The sequence below is a fragment of the Ornithorhynchus anatinus genome, chromosome 11 (assembly GCF_004115215.2).
Source record: "Ornithorhynchus anatinus isolate Pmale09 chromosome 11, mOrnAna1.pri.v4, whole genome shotgun sequence".
NCBI classification, from domain to species: domain Eukaryota; kingdom Metazoa; phylum Chordata; class Mammalia; order Monotremata; family Ornithorhynchidae; genus Ornithorhynchus; species Ornithorhynchus anatinus.
The window spans coordinates 55,777,667-55,797,221 of record NC_041738.1 but is presented as its reverse complement, the minus strand read 5'-3'; the positions used below and the strand labels follow the sequence as shown (position 1 = coordinate 55,797,221).

Genomic DNA, 19,555 nt, shown 5'->3' with positions numbered 1-19,555 from the left:
TCTTCCCGATACATCGGGAAGAAGGGAGGCCGGTTGGGAAAGGTGGATGAAATCGCTTGGGACAGAACTAATCGGGGCAGAAGTCCGTCAGTCTGTCTGTCCATCTGTCTGTCTGGCACTCCCCGCCTCTTCCCCTCCTGGGGCAACTCTGGCATGAGCACTTGTACGGAGCATTGGCCCTCAGCTCTCAGGCCCGCTGAAGGTCCAGTGCTCCGATCCCGTTTGCCCGAAGGGGTCTCCCGGGCCCAGAGCCCGGCACGTTGACGTCTCCGCTCTGGGTCCGGGTGGACGACGCTGTCTCCCCAAGGCAGTGGGGAAGGGGTCCCCTCTGGACCACTCGTCAGGACTGGCCCGACCGCAGGTGGGAGAGGATCTCGGACCCAATCCGGGGAGCGGTGGGGGCGCCGACCCGGGCCGGGCTCGGGGGGGGCAAAAGCGAGTCCCGAACAGAAGGAACTAAGCAACAGATGACGGCAGAAGGACACCGGCAGGAGGCCGCCCAGGCCGGAGGATCGGAAGGGGGGGAAAAGAAAAATCAATGCCCGCACGCACACACACACACACACACACACACACAGGCACACACACATACGAAGAAACCAAGGCACAGAATCGTCTGCAATGACTTAACTAAACTAGATCCAAGTTTGACTTGGTGGGAACCCTCCCCCCAACCCCCCTCCCACCCCCCCCCCCCCCGCCAGAAATCGAGGTGTCGAACAGCAGAGCGCACTTTACAAACATTTTTACACAGCAAATTCCAGCCCCTCCCAGCCTCGCACCTCTCCACCCATTCTTAAAAAAAAAATAATAATAAACAAACGAACAAACAAAAACCACGGCTTTTTCGCGGGTTCCAGTATCACTGTCTCTTTAACATCTACACCGTGCCAATCGGCGTCCCCTGGACCCCAAAAGCCGGCCTAGATGAAGTACTCTTTCTTTTCTTCCGAGTTGTTCTGTCCTCCTTCTGCGTTGATGATCGCTGTGTCTGCATCCGCAGCGTCGTCGGCGCCTTTGGCTTCGTGAGTGAAGTATGTGCCTGGAGAACAAGGGAGGGGCAGATAGTGTGAGCGCCTGGCGGTGCGGCGGGGGAAAGGGAGACTGAGGTGGATGCAGCCTTCCTGGGGGCCACCAGCCAGGACTGCTGGGCAGCGGTGAGGGGGGGAGGAGGAGGAGGGGATGGCAGGGAAGGAAATGGGAGCTTGAGGGAACAGATAAATGGGAGTCTGGGGGGATGGGGAAGAAGGGTGGGGAGGGAAATGGGAATTTGGGGAAATGGAACGGGCAGGGAAGGAAATGGGAATTGGGGGAATGGAGAAGGGCAGGGAGGAAAATGGGAGCCCAAGGAGATGGGGAAGGACGGGGAGAGAAATGGGATCTTGGGGAATTGGAGAAGGGCAGGGAAGGAAATGGTAACTGGGGGAATGGAGAAGGGTAGGGAGGGAAATGAGAGCCTGAGAGACAAGGGAAAGGGAGGGAGGGAAATGGGAGTTGGTGGGGAGGGGGAATGGGGAAGGGCAGGGAAGGAAATGGGTGCTTAACAAATAGCTTTAAAAAAAAAAGGCTCAGCCTGCTGGTCTCTGGCCCCACCTCTCTTTTAACAATGCAGAGGCTCTGCTTCAGAGGGACAGAATAGCATTTTGGGGGAATGGAGAGGGCATAGAGAGAAATGGGAGCCTGGATGCAATGTTGAAGGGCAGACCAGGAAATGGGAGCCCTGGGGATGGGAAAGGACAGGGAGAGAAATGGTAAATGAAGCAGCATGGCTTAATGGAAACAGCACGAGCTTGGGAGTCAGAGGTCGTGGGTTCTAATCCCAGCTCCGCCACTTGAAGTGGGACTTTGGGCAAATCACTTAACTTTCTCTGTGCCTCACTTACTTCATCTGTAAAATGGGGATTAAGATTGTGAGCCCCACGTGGAACAACCTGATTACCTTGTATCTCTACCAGCGCTTACAACACTGCTTGGCAGATAGTAAGTGCTGAACAAATACCAACATTATTATTATTACTCGAGTGGTTAACAGTGCTTGGTACATAGTATGCCCTTAACAAATACCATCATTGTTAATATTATTATTATTATTAAATGGGAGTTAAGTTTAGCACTTGGAGCTAGACCCTCTGCATCAGATAGGTTGTCTTCCTATTCTCCTGACCAGCTCCAAGGCCGAGCCCTATCTCGGCAATCTCCCCGGGAAAGAGGAGGCACGAGGGCAGCTGAAGGGGGAGATAAGAGATTATTATTATTATTGTAAGAGGGCGAGCAGCATGGGGTGGAGGGGGGAGCCGAGCGGACGACTGCACATTTAACAAGTGGCGTGATCTGGGGCGATTTAAACCCACTGCTGGATCAGTTCCGGGAGCCCTGATGATGGGGAGATCTGGGGTGAGTCCTCTTGGACTCGGTCCCGGAAATGGCTCCGGGCTGCCCGGTGGGCTGCTGGGGGAGCTGGCTACCAGACTGCTCGGGATGTTGATGCTGCCGATTCCTCCCCTGCCTCTTTCCTCTCCTGCTGGCGACCTGCCAGAAGCAGGCCCATCCCTCCTGGAGCGCCTTCCTACAGGAAGCGGTCCTGCCCTTCCAGCCACCGGGGCCCCGGACGCTCCAGCTCCCCGGCGATGGTGCCCGCTTGAAGCCTCAGTGGAAGAGGTTCCCGCTGCCAGATCCAGCTAAGCCTGGGCTACTCCCTCCTTGCCCTCAGAGGCCTTCGAGCAGGCCCAGGGCCCAGGCAATGTAGCCCAGGTCAAACGGCGGACTCTGGGGCTGGTTACCGGGGCTCGGCCCCGCCTACCTTTATGCCTGGCGAAATACCGGCCGAGGACGATGAGCAGGCACAGCATGGCGAACACCACCACGGCCACGACGCCGCCGATCACCGCGTGGTCCACCGTCTGGATGGAGCTATTGTCGCTCGCCCGAGAATCTGTCAAAACCAAGAGGGACGGGGAGGGATGCGGCGCTGGGTCCCGGGCTGGCTTCTTGGGCTTGCCGGCGGTCCCGCCTCTGGGGCCGGGCCGGCAGCTCTGCGACAGAGGGAGAGTCGGAGAGGATGACCGGATCCAGGGTGGGGGGCCGTGTCCACCTGTCCGGGGTGAATCGTCCTGCCCTCCATGGACGGGGCCGGAGGTGGACACCCTGGCCGCCACAAGGAAACAAACAACTTGGTGACGGGGGCTGGGAACGGGACAGAGGCTCGCCGATCCTGATCCCCTCTCGTTGTGCCCCACAAACTAATCGGAATGGCAACCTCCGGGCATCTCTAGGTGCCGGAGGCGTGGGCGGTGCAGGGAGGAGGAGGAGGAACGGGATGAGAACAGAGGGAGACGGGAGACACGAGGAGGTGTGGGTGGAGTGGAGAGAGGTGAAAGAAGCTGGGAAAAGCGGGGAGAATAGTCAATCGTATTTATTGAACACTTCCTATGTGCAGGCCACTGTACTAAGCCTTTGAGAGAGTATAGTATAACAATTTAACAGACACAATCCCTGCCCACAGTGAGTTTCCAGTCTAGAGAGGGAGAAAAACATTAATATCAATAAATAAATTATAGATAAGTGCTGTGCTTGGGAGGGGGAATGAGTAAAGAGAGCAAGTCAGGGTGTCGCAGAAGGGAGTGGAAGAAAAGGTAAAGTGGGTTTAGGGAAGGCGTCGCAGAAGGGAGTTGAAGAAAAGGTAAAGTGGGCTTAGTCAGGGAAGGCCTCTTGGAGGAGATGTGCCTTAAGGCTTTGAAAGCGGGAGAGTAGCTGTCTGTTGGATATAAGGAGGGAAGGCATTCCAGGCCAGAGGCAGGACGTAAGCAAGAGGATGGCGGCGAGACAGACGAGGGAGGGAGGCCCACACCTCCAAGGGGCTACCGACTCTTTCGTTCTCTTCCAAACACTTAGTTCAGTGCTCTGCACACAATAAATCCCACTGGTTGACAGGTCAACTCCCCAGGCCCTCCAGCTGCCTGGATCGTGCCATCCCAGTGAGCTGCAGGGAGGGCGGCCAGGATTACTGTAGACCCTAAGTTTGTCTCTAGACTGTAAGCTCATTGCGAGCGGAGAATTTGTCTGTTATATCATTAGACCGTCCTCTCCCAAGCACTTAATACAGTCGTCCGTACACAGTAAGCGCTCAATAAATTCGATCGACTGACTGACCGACTGACTGCAGGGTTTGGGCCCGGGCCACCCAAAAGCTGTAGTGAGCAGTCGGCCGGGGCCCGAGCCCGCCCAGTGGGGCAGTGAGGGAGGGCCGTGGCCTGCCTCCATTTCGATCACCGTCATCTGTTGCTGTGCCTTGAGATTCATTCTCTTCCCTAGGTGTCCTTCCCTCCGGACGCCTCCTCCTGCCCGGGGCGGGTCCAGGCCTGAGTGACGGCCTGGTACCGCCGGGGAGCGGCAGTGTAAACAACTTTAATTTAGGGACGTGGCTACATCACCCTCGCTGAAATCCTAACGGCAGGCGAGATTTATAATCGGGTGAAAAACAATTATTCTCCCGTTGATTAATACATTAACATTTTCGAATGAAAGCTAAACCATTGTCTTTTTTTTTTTATTGAGTCAAGTAGGACACCTCCATTAAAATGATTTACTAGCTGTACCTTACAATTTAAGCACAGCAGCAACAGAAACGGTAAAAATCTTTTAACTTTACATGATTTGTGAAGTCATATGTGAAGGATTTACCATTTAAATCTTTCAGAACACGCAGCACATGGCCTATAAATCTGTCCCCCTTGCAGGAGCAGGGCACCGAAGAGAGATGCGTTTCACCGGGAAGACTAAGAGCGCCAAGTCAAGTCAATTTTTAAGAAAGATTTATCTCCGTCTCTCTCCAAAGAACAGTGCAAATCTCCGATGCCTCCACCTCTAATAATATTTGAAGTTTATCGATCAAGTGTGCGGATCCGTGACAGCTCGAGGTAATGGTGCTCTTTTGAGCTGAAACCTGATAGCACGCTTTCAGCAGGAGGGCACGAGTTACTCTTTCCATCGATACGTCCAATTCTGCGCCCAGATTAAGCACCGGAGGGGGGAGGGAGGTCGGCCCGTGGCCGAGGGTTCCATCAGACCACGTTTTAATTAAGAGAATTTTAATCGGGCAGGGAGCCCGCGCCCCATCGTGTAACGTCTGAAGGGGCCGAAGGAGCGCCACCGAACGAACCCCCTCGGTTCCCACCCCCACGGGTCCCCAGGGACCGGGAGGGTTGAATTGAGGAAGGCCTCTCGCTCAGGTTGGGGCTGAGTTGGTCGGCTTGGGGGTGAGGAATCTCCCTCCTCGTCCCCAAAGAGAGGGAGGGCACTCCCCGCCGCCCTGGGGCGATCATTCCAACTCTCACACTGAGCGGGATCATGGGGCACCCAAAGGGCAAGGAGGAGGCGGGACAAGTCACCGCGGAAGTGTTACTGCCCAACGCCCGCCACCCTAGAGCCCTCACCGAGACGAACTGCCTGGGGGTCGGCCTGGCCGACGACGCAGGGTCCGGAACTGCAGGGGTTGCTTTGGGAGGGCGGGGGGAAGCCCCGGCCATGAGGGTAGGGAAGCCACCCCCTCAGCTAGGGCTGCCCGGGACCTGTGAGGGGATCCTAGCGCTGATCCCCGAGGTCTGGGCTGCCCGACTCAAGACCAGTGACTGAGGCTGACCGGATCAGGCTTGGTGGATGGGGTCAAGAGTCACCCAGTCCTCCAACCCAAGGAGGTCCGGGACTCGTGGCGTGGGGATTTTGCAAGGATAACCTCCGCGGACTCCACCGATCTCCACTAGGATCGGGGCCTTTACTACCGCCAGCTCATCCCCCAGGCTCCTGCACCCTGCTCCTCTCCGTGGACGGACACGTAAAGTTACCGACGGTTAATTTACTGGGGAGGCTGCCGGGGAGAGTGCTTTCCCCCCTCCTCCATGGCCCTCCTCCTCCTCCTCCCCCTCCTCCTCCTCCCAGGCCTTCTGGGAAACTCTTAATAGAGCTGTACTAAACACACCATCTGCTCCCGGTGCCGGGCGGCCGCACAGATAAGTCAGATCTGGAAGGGGGCTGAGGCAGCAATCGCTGGCATTGTCCCGGGAAGCGCACAGTTGTATAGAGAGCTGCCCCTGTTCCACTGGGGCTCCCGAGACCTGGGACACATTCAGACTTCCCACTGAGGGGCCTTGGCTGGGACTGGACTAAGACAGAGTCGGGCGCCCGCATAGGAGGTGAGCTCTCTATCTCCAGAAACGTCGCTGGCTTTGGCCACCCAGCTGTAACTGCCCTCCTTCCCCTTGGGACCAACTGGACAGGCTGGACAGCTGGAATCTGGAGCACGTGTCCCCTCCTAACATCTGGGGTCTCCGCCATCTTCCACAAATGGCTCGTGCCTCATGGGATTCCTCCAAATGCAGACTACTTTTTGATATTCGCCCTCGCTGGGCCGCCCCTTGCCTCTACCCTGTTGGCGGCACGAACCGGGTGCCCAGGGGAAGGGCCAGTAGCGTGGTCTTTCAGAGGGGGGTGCACTCCTCTTTAGTGCTTCGCACATAGTAAGCGCTTAACAAATACCATCATCATGTCCCGCAGGAGGCCTCCCGGAAGCCAGCCCGATGACCAGTCCCACACAGCCTTGGTCTCGCTGACGCTGTTCCTTCAGGTTCTCCAAGGTTCTGCCCTCTCGTCATAGGCCGGGATCTGGCCTTGAAAAAGCCCGTTTCCTCTGACCTCAGTGCAGAGTCGGCTCCCAGGACCCCAGGCAGGGGCGCCTTTTGGGGAGGAGCAGATGGAGGAGAAGACGACCCTCCAGGGGGGCTGCGATCACCCCTTTTTGAGAGGACCACAACTGTCTCAGGGACTCTGCGGGGAAAAGTTTCTCCCACGAGGAGGAACTGAAACTGATGCAAGTCCGAGAGCCGCTCGGTCTCAGGAATGCTAAGCTAGTCAGAAAGTCCCAGCTGCCCCAGCCCAGCTGCTTTGGGATCTCAGCAACTGGCAAGGCACAGGAGAGGGGACACTCCATGCAGAGGCCGGTGCCCTCCCAGGCTCAGGCGATGGAACCTGGTCCTTCTTCTGTGGGTGGTCTGGAGGTGAGGCTTCCGGTAGGCCTTCTGGAGCCAGGCTCTGAAGGTTTCTGGAAAGATGGGGGTCGGTTACCACGGCCAGTTGCCGGGCAGACGAGTGGGCCTCAGCTGGTGGTTCTGTGAGTGGTTTGTTTTCCAGGCATCGCCTTCCTCGGAGGAGCCCCGGGTGGCCGTGACCTAGTCGGAGTCCAGGCCTCGGACCCGCCCCCGACTGGATGAGCCACGATCCTCCCCGCCCCCCAACTTCGCCCGGCCACTAGCCTGTCCCCATCGCCCCCTCCATGCAAACAGCCCAACTTCAGCACACACTCGGGACCCCTGACTGTCGGGGGCTGACAAAATGCCACATTATTCGCTAATCCTAATATGTTATTCTTCTTTAAGATTTGCTTTTTCTCAGCACCAATTCAATTATAGATGCTGCAAATCCTTCTGACATTTAATTCCCTCTTGTCAGAGAGTAGTAAATGTATCCAGTACAAGCCCAGCGTTCCCATTAAGATGTTAATATATATTGGAGCGCCCCGGCCTCTAAACAGCACAGCCTTTCTTCGTCCCAGCGGGAGCAGCGGAGCAAGGAGTGAAGAGGAGGTGGCCAGATGGCTTCGCTGGAACCTGCCGCTCCTCTTCAGGCACCGTAGCCTCGGGCCACAGCCTTGGGTCACGGGGACGGTAGCCTCGCCAGCGTTTGAGGAGATGACATCCGTTCAGTGGCTGAGGGTAGGGTTTCTGCTTCTATCTCTGGCCGGGGCCGGGCCCATTCCACGTGGGGCGAGTGGGGTGAGTTGGAAGTTTCGGCCCGCCTCTTAACAACTGCGGGAACGGCAGGGTCATTGCATCCCGTGGGGGGTTGCGGGGGTGGGGGCCCTCGGGGGTCCTGGATGTGAGGGTGGGGACCTTCTCCATCACCCAACGTGTCTCTCCCTTTGAGAGTTCCGTGGAAAGTCACGTTTGCCGGGCCGGGGAGTGGCAATCTGAGTTGCCGTTTCTCGCCTCCTTCATCAGGCTCCAGGCTTGTCGCTGGGAAAGATGGATTGATGGCAGGTCGGACTCCGTGGAAGGATCCTAGTGATTGAGGGGTGTCCTCCTCGGGGAGTTGCTGGGGGGACCTTCCCAGGGTCCTAGTCTTCTCTCCCAACAGCCACTGGCTCAAGCTCAACCTTCTTTACCAGGTCACTGGGGTCTGGACTCAGGCTAACAGCTCCTTGGTACGGCATGCCCAGGAAACTCACTTCTGGGGAGGTGCCAGGAAAAACTTGCGGTGTCTTGGCCTGAGGAGGCAAGGGCTGCTCCTGCTGGGATACCGGGAAGTCCTGTCGTCCCTCTTCTCCATGCCTGGCCTGGAAGGGCTCGAGACTCCTGAGGGAAGGCTTGGGCTCCGCTGAGCAACAACCCATGGGGTGATCAGCCTGACTGCCCAACGCCTCCCCTCTTCCAGGCCCGAGGGGGCCAAGCCCCGGTTCCGGAGGAAACAGGAAAGGTGTGCCCCGTCAATCGCACTCGCGAGCACCAGACACGTCTTCGCCGAACCAGAAGTAACCAAAGCGCGCTGCGTTATGAGCTTTACCCAAGTTCTGCCACGCTACGCCAAGACATCGTACGGAACCCACAGATGCCTTTGACTTTGCTCCAGAGCCGCTGGTTCCCCCGACCCCCGCGGCCCTGCCTACGGGGGCAACCCTTCTGAGCCGGCGGAGAGACTGAGTGTTCAACTACAGATCCCGGGCAGAAAAGCATCTGGTGCCGAATCAGTAGCGGGGAGGGGCCGGACCAGCTGCTAACTGGACGCAGGGCCAACTAACGGCCAGCATTTCTGCTGCACCGGAGGAAGGGGAAAGTTCACCATCAACCAACAATTGTGTGTCTTCTTTCTGGGGTACTCTCCTGAGCGTTTAGGATGGTTCCCGTCTACACTGTAAACTCATTTTGCTAACTCTGTTGTACTGTGCTTCCCCAAGCATTTAGCCCAGTGCCCGGCACGTAGCACTCAATAAATACCTTTGATTGATTGATTTTGAGCCCTCAGTAGCAACTCAATAAATACTGTTGATTGGGAGAAGCGACGTGGTCCAGTGGGAAGGCCGGGACCTCGGCTCTAATCCCAGTTTTGCCACTTGCCTGCGCTAAGACTTTGGGCTGGTCACTTAAATTCTCTTCGCCTCTGTTTCCTCATTTGTAAAATGGGGATTCGATACCCGTACTCCTTCCTATTTAGACTGTAAGCCCCACGTGGAACAGGGACTACTTCCTAACTGAATCTACCCCACCACTTCAAACAGTGTTGGACACAGAGTGCTTAGCAAATACCATAAATTATTATTATTCCAATCTAGTTAACTCCACAGATCTTAAAGCTTTTTTTGGCTCTGTGGGGGGTGAAAGGTGTTTCGGAGGCAGGGGGGGTAGGGTGGGGACATTACTGGTGCTCTCGATGGGCTAATGCTTTCTCTGTTTATGGGCCACATCACCACAGGGACTTTCTCCCACGCAGGGGGAGGGGTCCGGCTAGATGAGGAGGGGGCTAAAATCTGCTCCAAGTGACGCTTCTTCCATAGCATCTGTGAGGCTCGACAGGTTTTTCTGATAGTATGGCCGAGTAGAACGGCACAGGCCTGGGAGTTAGAGGACCTGGTTCTAATCCTGGCCCCATTACTTACCTGTTGTGGAATCTTGGGTAAGTCACTTTACTTCTCGGTGCCTCCGTCTCCTCATCTGTAAAATGAGGATTCGATTCCTGTTCTTCCTCCTACTTAGACTGTGATCCCCAAGTGGGACAAGTACTGTGTCCGATCTGATTAGCTGATATCTTCCCTACACTTAGTAAGGTACTGGGAACGTAGTAGGCACTCGGCCATCAATCAGTGGTATTTATTGAGTGCTTCCTGGGTGCAGAGATCCATATTAAGCATTTGGGAGAGTACAATCCCCATGATTATTATTATAAATGCAGAATGGATTAAACACGGCAACTTCCCATGAATTCTGCCACACTCAGGAAAGGGTCAGCCAATGGCCAGGTGGAGCCAGGCCGCACCCTGATCCTACCGCTCCCCCCGCCACCATCTGGGCTGGAACAGTGGTGTTCGTTAAGCGCTTACTATGCACCAGGTACTGTATTAAGCGCTGGGGTAGATACAAGATATTCAGCTGGAAGCAATTCCTGTCCCACATGGGGCTCACGGTCTTAATCCCCATTTTACAGATGAGGTAACTGAGGCAGAGAAAAGTTTATAGACTTGCCTAAGGTCTCACTTCAAACAAGTGGTGGAGCCGGAATTAGAACCCAGGTCCTCCTGACTCCCAGGCCTCTGCTCTTTCCACTAGGCCACGATGCTTCTCAAGGGGAGAAGGGGAGGGGAAGAGGGCTTTGGGGGCCAGGGGTAGGCAACCAGCAGGCTGGCCTGATCTCCCGAGAAAACCAGCATATGTTCGCAGACAAGCTGAAGATGATTCGCTCCCAGATTGGCGGTAAAGTAGGTAACGCCCCCTCTAATTTATTGATGGACTGTTTAAGACGGGTGTTAACCTGTTTGTCTTGTATTGTAATTGAATTTGGTCTCTGAGCTACAGAGATCTGAGGAGCTCACTCGTCTTCAATCGATACCCTCCCCTTCAGTGACCCATTTCGAGACAGCTTCATAAAAAATAATGTATTTTGTTTTAATAAATTTCAACACTATGACAGCTGCTCAATTTTTATTGTTGTTTTTTTCAGACGCCTCCTTGCTGCGGAGGGGAGCTGGCGCTTCCAGTCAATAGTAATTGATTAATCAGCAGCCCCCTTGAACAAAGGTGCTAATCAGTTTTTGATTAGTTCATCAAGTCTGACACTGAGGCGAGCAGGGCCCCGGGAGGCCAGTACAACGGTGTTCTGCATGCCACTAGCCATGGCGTAGCAAGTGGGTCAGGGCCGGGGGTGGGGGGAGGGGGCAGGGGAAGACAGAGTCCTGGATTAATTGAACTGAACTGTTATGAACCCGCATAGAAAGCTAATTCGCTTGCCGTTCCTGACTGGGGCCCATTGATAAGGCTGCAGCCGTGAAACATGGGAGTCATGTGATGGGGCGGTGGCCAACTATTGGTAATTGTGGAGATCGCGTGGGTAGGCCAGGAATGGATCGGGTCACTGCGCTCCTGAACAGGAGAGTCTGATGCTTTCCCCAGTGACCTCATTAGCCTAGACGGCAAATTGGGTGGGGATCGCGGCGAACTGGCTTTCTGGGGGATGAGGTCGCTCAGGGCGGGTGGAGGAAGGTTAGAGCTGAACCCTAAGAGCACCTCTGAAACCCGAAATGTTTAGCCACAAATTAATGATTCACAGTAATAACTGTGGTATTTATGAAGCGCTTACTATGTCTAGGCACTGTACTAAGCGCCAAGGTAGATGTGAGATATTCAGGTCGGACACAGTCGCTCCCCCACGTGGGGCCTACAGTCTAAGAGAGAGAGAGAAAACTGGTATTTAATCCTTATTTTATAGATGAGGAAACAGAGGCACAGAGAAGCGAAGTGACCTGCTCAAGGAACTCACAGGCAAGTGGTGGAGCTGGGATTAGAACTCAGGTCCCTTGATTCCCAGGCCCGTGGTCTTTCTGCTAGGCCACACCGCCTATGAACCACCAGTTTCTCAGTTTATATGAGATTTCATGGCTCTCCATTTGCTCCCACCATCCATACTGACCAGAGGAAGTCAAGGCCAAGAATTTCTCCACAGGAAGTGAAACCAGCACCCCCGGCGGAATCAGCCTGTTCGGTGCCACAGGCCACACTGGCGGATACCGCGGGCAGTTGGGGCTGGACCCTCCCCTCAGCAGACCGGTCCGATTCTTTTTGCTGAAAATCAGGAAACTGCGACTGCTCCGCCCCAGGCTGGTCCCCTCTTGGCAACTACATCCTTAGGGGCCAGGGAAAAGTATGGGGTGAAATCCCTCTCAGCACTCTGGGCCATGGGTACTCCGCGAATGCTTTGGGACTGATGCTAAACATACACTGAGCACGCTCCAGCGCACATCAGGACATCCAATGACCAAGGGCAACCGTGAGTCCAGACCAGGAGGGCTGCCGACTACTTCGGGTGGGAGAGTCCCAGCCCTGGCCCGCGGAAATGTGGGCGGGTCCCGGCCCCCAGCGGCCAGGCCCCTCGTGCGGAAAGGCACAACTATTGCTTTCTGGAGGGGCGGCAGGTGGGGTGGCTTGAAGCCACCTCTGGCTGATGGAGGGTGAAGTCCTCCTTCTTAGGGGGACATCAAGTCTCCCTCCATCTTACCCTCCTTCCTCAGGACACACTTCCCTCTCCGCCTTAGAAACGCCGATATCCTGGCATCAAGCATGCAACCCACTTCCTCGAAAGGTCCCGCCGGAACCGGGACCAGGATCGGGGAGGAGAGTTAGTTTACCTCGCTCGGAGTCCCCGGACGTGTCCGCTCCAAACCGATCAGACTGAGACTCCCCCCCGGGCTCCCTCCCCTACCCCCACTCCCGCCCCCACCCCCGGGTGGGTGAGCACTCAGATTCAGACCGCAGAGCCCCTGGGCAGACCTCACCACACACAATCCACGATGCTCAACTCGACCGACGCCACAACGCCCGGCAACTGAGAAGCCAAGACCACTCTGGGTCCCCCGGAGGCCGGGGCAGAAAGATGAACCATCTTCTCCCAGTGGGCACGTGGTCTTGCCCGGCCTGAAGCACCCAGGTCGCAAAGCCATGTCCCAGGGGAGGGCAGGTAGGGATAGCCAGATGTCCAGGCTCTGTTCTCACCAGAGCTTCACCTAGTGACTAGACCTTACCTGAGCGATCCTCACTGTCCAGTTCTTCCGCGGAATTGGGCAACCAAGTGAGGCCTTACAAGCAAAAACAAACTCGGTTTTCTTTCCATTCCTCGAGGGACACAAACAGAACACTTAAGCACGGAGGACGAATTTCTCCCAAACATAAGCCGAATCGTTTGCCCTCTCGTTTTTGATAGCTTGAATATATTAAGCTGTAAGTACAGTTCTCCAATCATTTACTTTATTACTGAGAGACAATCAAGACGCAGAGAGATTCCTCCGTCTCCCCCGTTCCAAGCACATGAAAACACGAAGGTGAATGTTCCAAATCACTCATTCATAACAGCATGCAAAAACTAAAACCTGATTGTTAGCTGTCAGGGCTCTGATGCATCCCCTTTCCCTACAATTCCATTTGGATGCGCCATTCCGGCAACTGGATGAAATTGTACCGCAACTTAAGCTACGAATTGAAAGCCTTTGCCAATACTGACAAATGCGGCACTTTATCAATTTGCGATTACCTTGGATCGCGTCTTTCAAAATGGCACGGCATCTGTTAACTGCAGATTGCGGGTTAGGTCTTCATCAGAAAGTCTGATACATAAAATGATTTTTTGGCGGGGGGCGGGGAAGGGGGAGGGGTGGGTTGGGGGCCCAGGGAGAAGGGGGAGATGGGAGGAGGGTGGTTATTTCTTAAATCAATGATATGCTTGAAAAACAGACACTCTCCAAGCTGAAAAAGCAGTTAGGCCAGGAGAACAGCAACTGGGACCTTCTGAAGGTGATCTAGTCCTACACTCCTTCCCCGTTTCTTCTCTCATCATCCCCTTGGGCCCAGGAGGGGAGCCCTTCTTCCAGCAGGGCTTGTGGCAGAGGAATACTGGAGAAGGTAAAAGGGAAGGAAAGGGCGGCAGATTTACTTAGACCTTAGACTATCTCTAGACTGCAAGCTCCCTCTAGACTGTAAGCTCGTTGTGGGCAGGGATTGTATCTGCTCTATTGTTATATTGGACTCCTTTCAGAGGACAATGAGGGACCTGGCCCAGGACGTTGGAGTCTTCAGGTCATAGGTTGCCTCTGTAATGTTCAATCGGATGTCCTCTGGGAGCTACCAAGAAACGGCCATGGTCTGGAGGATGAAGCCTCTGGATAAGTGGTGAGCTGGGCCAATGGGACCCTGGGAGGGAGGACCAGCACTTGCAGAATCTGGTGGTCCACTCAGGGCACCCCCGACCCCATCACTCTTTAAGGAGGTGGGCTCTCCCCGCTCCCTGCTGGGGGCCCTGTGAGACCACTCCCTGGCCCGGGCAGATGTCAGCGGATCCTGGCATTCCCAGACCGCCGCTCTGGCACGCGAATAGAGGTGGAAGCCGGAGGGGGTGAAGGGCTCCGTCTCTTCGCAGATCCGATGGGGGTGGGGGTGAATCTTGCCTCGCTTGATTGGCTCCATCCATTGGAGAGAGATGGATGACTACAATGGTCTGAATAATGGCTACAAATGGGTAATACCAAATCGGCTCTGGAGTTAATTATGTATCTGCAGCTCTCGGAAGGCTAATCCCTCATTCCGCTAGGGGTGGAGGCTCCCGCTCCCATCCGCTGAGCCGCTGTGATAAACAACGCTGTTTTCAGCCGGCGGTTCTGAAGGTTTGCCTCTGGGAGGGGTAGGGGGGAGAGGGAGGCGGGAGAAGTTTTCCTCTCCAGGTCCTCAGAGGCGAGGACGGCACCAAGCACTTAGTACAGTGCTCTGCACAAAGTAAGCGCTCAATAAATACCATTCATTGAACGACAGAGCTGCTTGCAAGAGACCGGTGATCCTCTGAATCCCAGAGGAGGAAGGAGCAGGTCACATATTCGTTGAAGGGAAAACCATCCGTAGCTTCAGAAGGACTGAGTTTAAGAAGCCCCAGTTGGGACCTGAATCCTCAGAGTGGGAGAAGTTTCAGGATTTGTGGCCATCCATTGGTTTTTCAGTCCCAGCAGGAACCGTGGATTCCACCATCTACATTCGAAGGCGGCTGCCCAAGCTTTTATGCCTGCACGACGATTTCACCTCTCCAGAGCTCAGTTGTGTCCGACAGTGCTGCCACAAGAGATCTCTCCCACTTATCACTTGTCTCTGAGAAAAGGATGGAGAAGCATCGTGGCCTGGTGGAAAGAGCACGGGCCTGGCTGTCAGAGGACCTGGGTTCTAATTCCAGCTCTGCCACATTCCTTCTGGGTGACCTTGGGCAAGTCACTTCACTCTCTGTGCTTCGGTTCCCTCATCTGCAAAATGGGGATTCAAAACCTTTTCTCCCTCCTACTTAGAGTGGGAGTTCCAAGTGGGACCTGATTATCTTGTATTTGCCCCAGCAATTAGTACAGCACTCGGCATATAGTAAGTGCTTAACGGATACCAGAATCATTATTATTACTGTTATTGCGTATCAGGAAGCAGGATATAAACTTCCGAGGGAAAGTTAATCGTCGACTCAATTTCTGGTGCAAACCGTTTGAAATAAGTGGGATATGGCTTCTTGATTTTCCTCCTCAAACTTTCTCAACGGCTCCAGAAGCTGTTTCAGCGCTTAGAACAGTGCCTGGCACATAGTAAGCGCTTAATAAATACCATTAAAACAACAACAAAAAAAGCTTTTTCTCTTCGCTCCCAATTGAAAATGGAGTCGCAGGACTCCTTTGAGCTTTGGGGAATGCTGACTGGCCAGCTGGCTTGAATGTCTCAACCATGAACTGACCTGCACGGTGGCAACGTGGCTTCCAAGCCACCCAGCACTGGGCCACTCTGGGCACGGAGATCTCCGAATGGCGTCTGCTGCCTTTCCGGCCGCCTTCGTTGCCAGACGGAAATCATGCCCGCTCTCTCGCCCAAAGCCAGGGAAATGGGGACGACTGGGTGGACGTGATCTCGGGAAGGCAAGGAGCCGCCTGGAAATCGGGCCGACGGAAGCACGTGACAAAGTGTGAAGTTGCAGAGCCCGTTTAAATAACTTCGAGGTCGGGGTTGGAAAAGTACCATTTTAAACGCCACCAGATCCGATTCTTCGGGCGGTCCTCTCCGGAATATTCCAATAAGGAATGATTAAACAATAACAAAAACAAAAACCTGACCCGGGGGGCCCCGGGGGTGTTCCCGTTATTAAAAATGTGACCGGAAAGCTCCTTTCTCCTCCTTAAGCGACGCGCAGCTGATCGCTTGTCCCTATTACGGAACTTATTATTCCCATCATCGGCCATAAGGGTTCAGACGCCCCCAAGTCTTTTTAATCTAAAAGCTCGGTCATCCTGTTCTTCCTGCTTTGTCAGCTTTTGTAGAGTTTTCCCTTCTGCCCATTAGAGGAGATTCGGTGCCCGCTTATTAAACAGTAATACATTGTTTTCCAACTGCATATCAAGGCTGAACAAGGCTGCAGGTCCCGGGGTCATTCCTAAACCCATTTAGTCTTATTCCCATAGAGCACAAATGTCTGTAGAATCCCTAGCCTGAATGACACCCTTTGAGTGCTATTGTCAGGGGCTCATCCAGGGATGTGCAGAGAGGAACCTACACATACGGTGGATATAGCGTTTGTAATAATGCGCACTGCTGGTTATTTCTCTTCCAACTGGTTTCAGAATTGGTGCAGAAATGAATAGAGGCAGATAAGGAAATGGCAAAGCGCTTTGTGGATCCCAGCCTGGCCTTTGTTGCCTGCCCTATTTATAAAATAAGCGAAGAGAAGGAAGGCTTGACCTTTGACAGGAAAGTTAACTCAAGTCTTCCCGGGCTTGGAAGGAAGGGGGCGGTGAGCCTCGCTGTGAGCCGCGGCTTTCTAGAAACCAGTTAAAACTGGCAACTTCATCTCCAACGTGAGAGGGCTGTGAGTCGGGACGGTGCTCCCGCTCGGCCCTGCCCCAGATCCCGTGGGAAGCTGGGATCCGGGGACGCTCCAAACCCGTTAGGCGACAGCCCCTAGAGCAACCGGGGGGGTGAGGGAGGGGAGCAGCAAGCGGGCAAGAGGGTTTGGGAAAGGAAAAAAAAAATTGAAAGAGGCAAGGAAATTAAGAGCCAATCCCAAACATTCAGTAAACCAGCTGACTGCAGTGCAGCACAGAAACAAGCACTATTCCTTGCCCTGGGCATGCTGTTATCAGAGCTCTTGGGGGCCGGGGACAGCTGGGGAGGGGAATGGGCGGTCTAGGAAAAGGAGGGGGCACAGAGATACAGGAAACTCCCAAATTGAAATGAAAAGTCACACGCACACACCCCCACACACCAAAAAAAAAAAAAAAAAAGGTGGGGGAAGGGGAAACCGAACCCCAAACGTTTGACATCACATCCGTGCTCCAAGTCACTCATGCATTTCTGCGGCTGGGCCGGGCCTTCTGGAACCGCTTGACATGCACACGTTTCCCAGGACGCTTTGCTGCCGCCCTCGGGGAGCCTCCCTCGCGGGCCAGCGCCGTCGCCTCGGGTTCCCACCAGTCTCACGTCCCATCCTTACGCTCAACCAGACCCTCGTACCACAAAACGGAAGTCTGAAACTTTGGGGAGGGGGAAATCCATTCGGTTTGGAGTCATGCCCATGCGTTTCTACCCTTCCACATACATGCTTACTCCGATCGGTGGGTGGGGGGGAGGGGCTGGCAGATACAGATGGCCCACATACATAAACATCTGGAGACTTCATACACACTCCAGCAACACAAGCGTGAACAAAACATTTCAACCGGTCTTCAGAGGGAAAGGGCTACTTGGTTTGGCTTCGGAAAAAGGAAACCTGGGACGGAGGGAAATTCCCAAGGGGCTTCGTTTTCGAGACCAGTCCACTGGGAGAAAAACTGTTCGTCTCGTGGGTCTTGTCATTTGGGTTGCCGAAATCAGGGAACCACCGGTTCTGCCCGGAGGCAGGGAGCTGGACCAGATGACCTCCGGAGGTCCCTTCCTGCTCTCGCATCCGAGTTTGATCAGCCCTCGAACCCAGATCCCATTTCTAAGTAGCTGCAGGAAGTGGCCACTGCCTCTCAAGACGGGGCAGGGATTTAGCTGTAGTGGTTGGTTGTCCAAAAGTGGGTCTCTGGCTCTGGGATTCAGCTCCACCTCTGCGTTCCCCTCCTCCCGTCTCTCCCTTCAGAGACTGGACATCCCCTCAAAGACCCTGCCCTTAGGTCCCCTCCTTCAGTCAGATGGCACCTCTGGGCTTCCCTCCTCAGGGGTTCTCAGGGATGGGAAAGGAGCGTATAGCTCCAGGACTCGGACAGGCTTTAAAGCAGTCAATCACCTCGCCCCCTCCTACCTCATGTCACTACGCTCCTACTATACACTTCACTCCTATGCCAACCTTCACACTGTACCTCGATCTCATCTACCTCACCGCCGATCTCTTGCCTACGTCCTGCCTCTGGCCTGGAACCCCCTCCTTCCTCATCTCTGACAGTTACCCTCACTCCTTAAAAGCCTTATTAAAGGCACGACTCCGCCAAGAGGCCCTCCCTGATTAAGCCCTCATTTCCATTCCTTCCATTCCCTTCTGTGTCACCCTGACTTGCTCCCTTTGTTCATCCTCCCTCCCAGCCCCACAGTTCTTATGTAGATATCTGTAATTTCACTTATTTATATTAAAGTCTGTCTCCCCCCTACACTGTAAGATCACTGTGGGCAGGGAATGTGTCTGTCACATTTTACTCTCCCAAGTGCTTAGTACAGTGCTGTGCACGCGGTTAAGTGCTCAAAAAATACGGCTGAATGACTGACAGACTAGGCAGGTGGGTGCCCAATAACGGGTCTCTCGATCCACTTCTTTGCTCTCTGGGCAGGGTCAAATCTTCCAATTCCAGGCTGTGCTCTTCACCTGCTCCTGCTTGGCTTTCTGTGTTTGCTTAGACAACTGAACCGGGACTCATTTCTGGCCTCACAGGGGACTTGGCAGCTACTTCCTCCCATCCGTTAATCCACTAGTTCCTTCCCCACATCTTCCTCCTCTGTTTCATGGTCTCGGAATCCCTTGGGCATCCATTTGGCTCTGAGCTGGGACCCTGGGGTCTCTGCAGCGGGAGGGGTAACAGAAGAGACCGGGCCCTGGCCTGGGATGGACAGGTCACTCCTGAGGCCTCCCGGGTAAGAACTACCCCTGCAGCTCTTCGGCACCTTTCGGGCCACCGGACAGCTCTGATAACAGTGCTTAGTATAGCCAAGCACTGTACTAAGCGCTGGTGTAGCTACAGGATCATCAGGTCCCACATGGGGTTCACAGTCCCAGGAGGAGGGAGAAGAGGTACTGAATCTCCATTTTGCAGATGAGGGAACTGAGGCACAGAGAAGTGAAGTGACTTGACCAAGGTCCCATAGCAGGCGCGGGGCGGAGCCAGGATTAAAACCCAAGTCCTCTGACTCTCAGGCCCGTGCTCTTTCCACTAGGCCATACTGCTTCTGTTTACTGTGGAGGCTCCCTTGGGAAGGAGAAGTTGAGGCTTTGGGGACCTTAGGAAACTGGAAAATGGAAGGGGGAAGAACAATAATAATAAATAATAATTATGGTATTTGTTAAGCGCTTACTATATGCCAGGCACTGTACTAAGCACTGGGGTGGATTCAAGAAAACTGGGTTGGACACAGTCTCTTGTCCCACGTGAGGTTCAGAATCTCAATCCCCATTTTTCAGATGAGGCAACTGAAGCACAGAGAAGTTAAGTGACTTGCCCAAGGTCACACAGCAGACAAGTGGCACAGCTAGCATTAGAATAATAACAATAATTACG

General features: G+C 54.4%; 1 protein-coding gene across 5 annotated transcripts in view; it reads right to left on the bottom strand.

The window, feature by feature from the left end:
* Positions 1-729: 729 nt before the first annotated feature.
* CADM1 (cell adhesion molecule 1) overlaps positions 730-19,555 on the bottom strand; it is a 334,381-nt gene continuing 315,555 nt past the window's right edge. For 3 of the 5 annotated variants that reach the window (XM_039913615.1, XM_039913617.1, XM_039913618.1), the window contains 2 exons: positions 2,801-2,932; positions 730-1,042 (listed from right to left, as the gene is read on the bottom strand). In XM_039913615.1, the coding sequence (XP_039769549.1) occupies positions 924-1,042; positions 2,801-2,932 (251 nt within the window). In that variant the 3' untranslated portion in view covers positions 730-923. Of the gene's footprint in view, positions 1,043-2,800; positions 2,933-12,832; positions 12,887-19,555 lie in introns of all 5 variants that reach the window. The other 2 variants (XM_029074757.2, XM_039913616.1) reach the window with 1 other exon arrangement.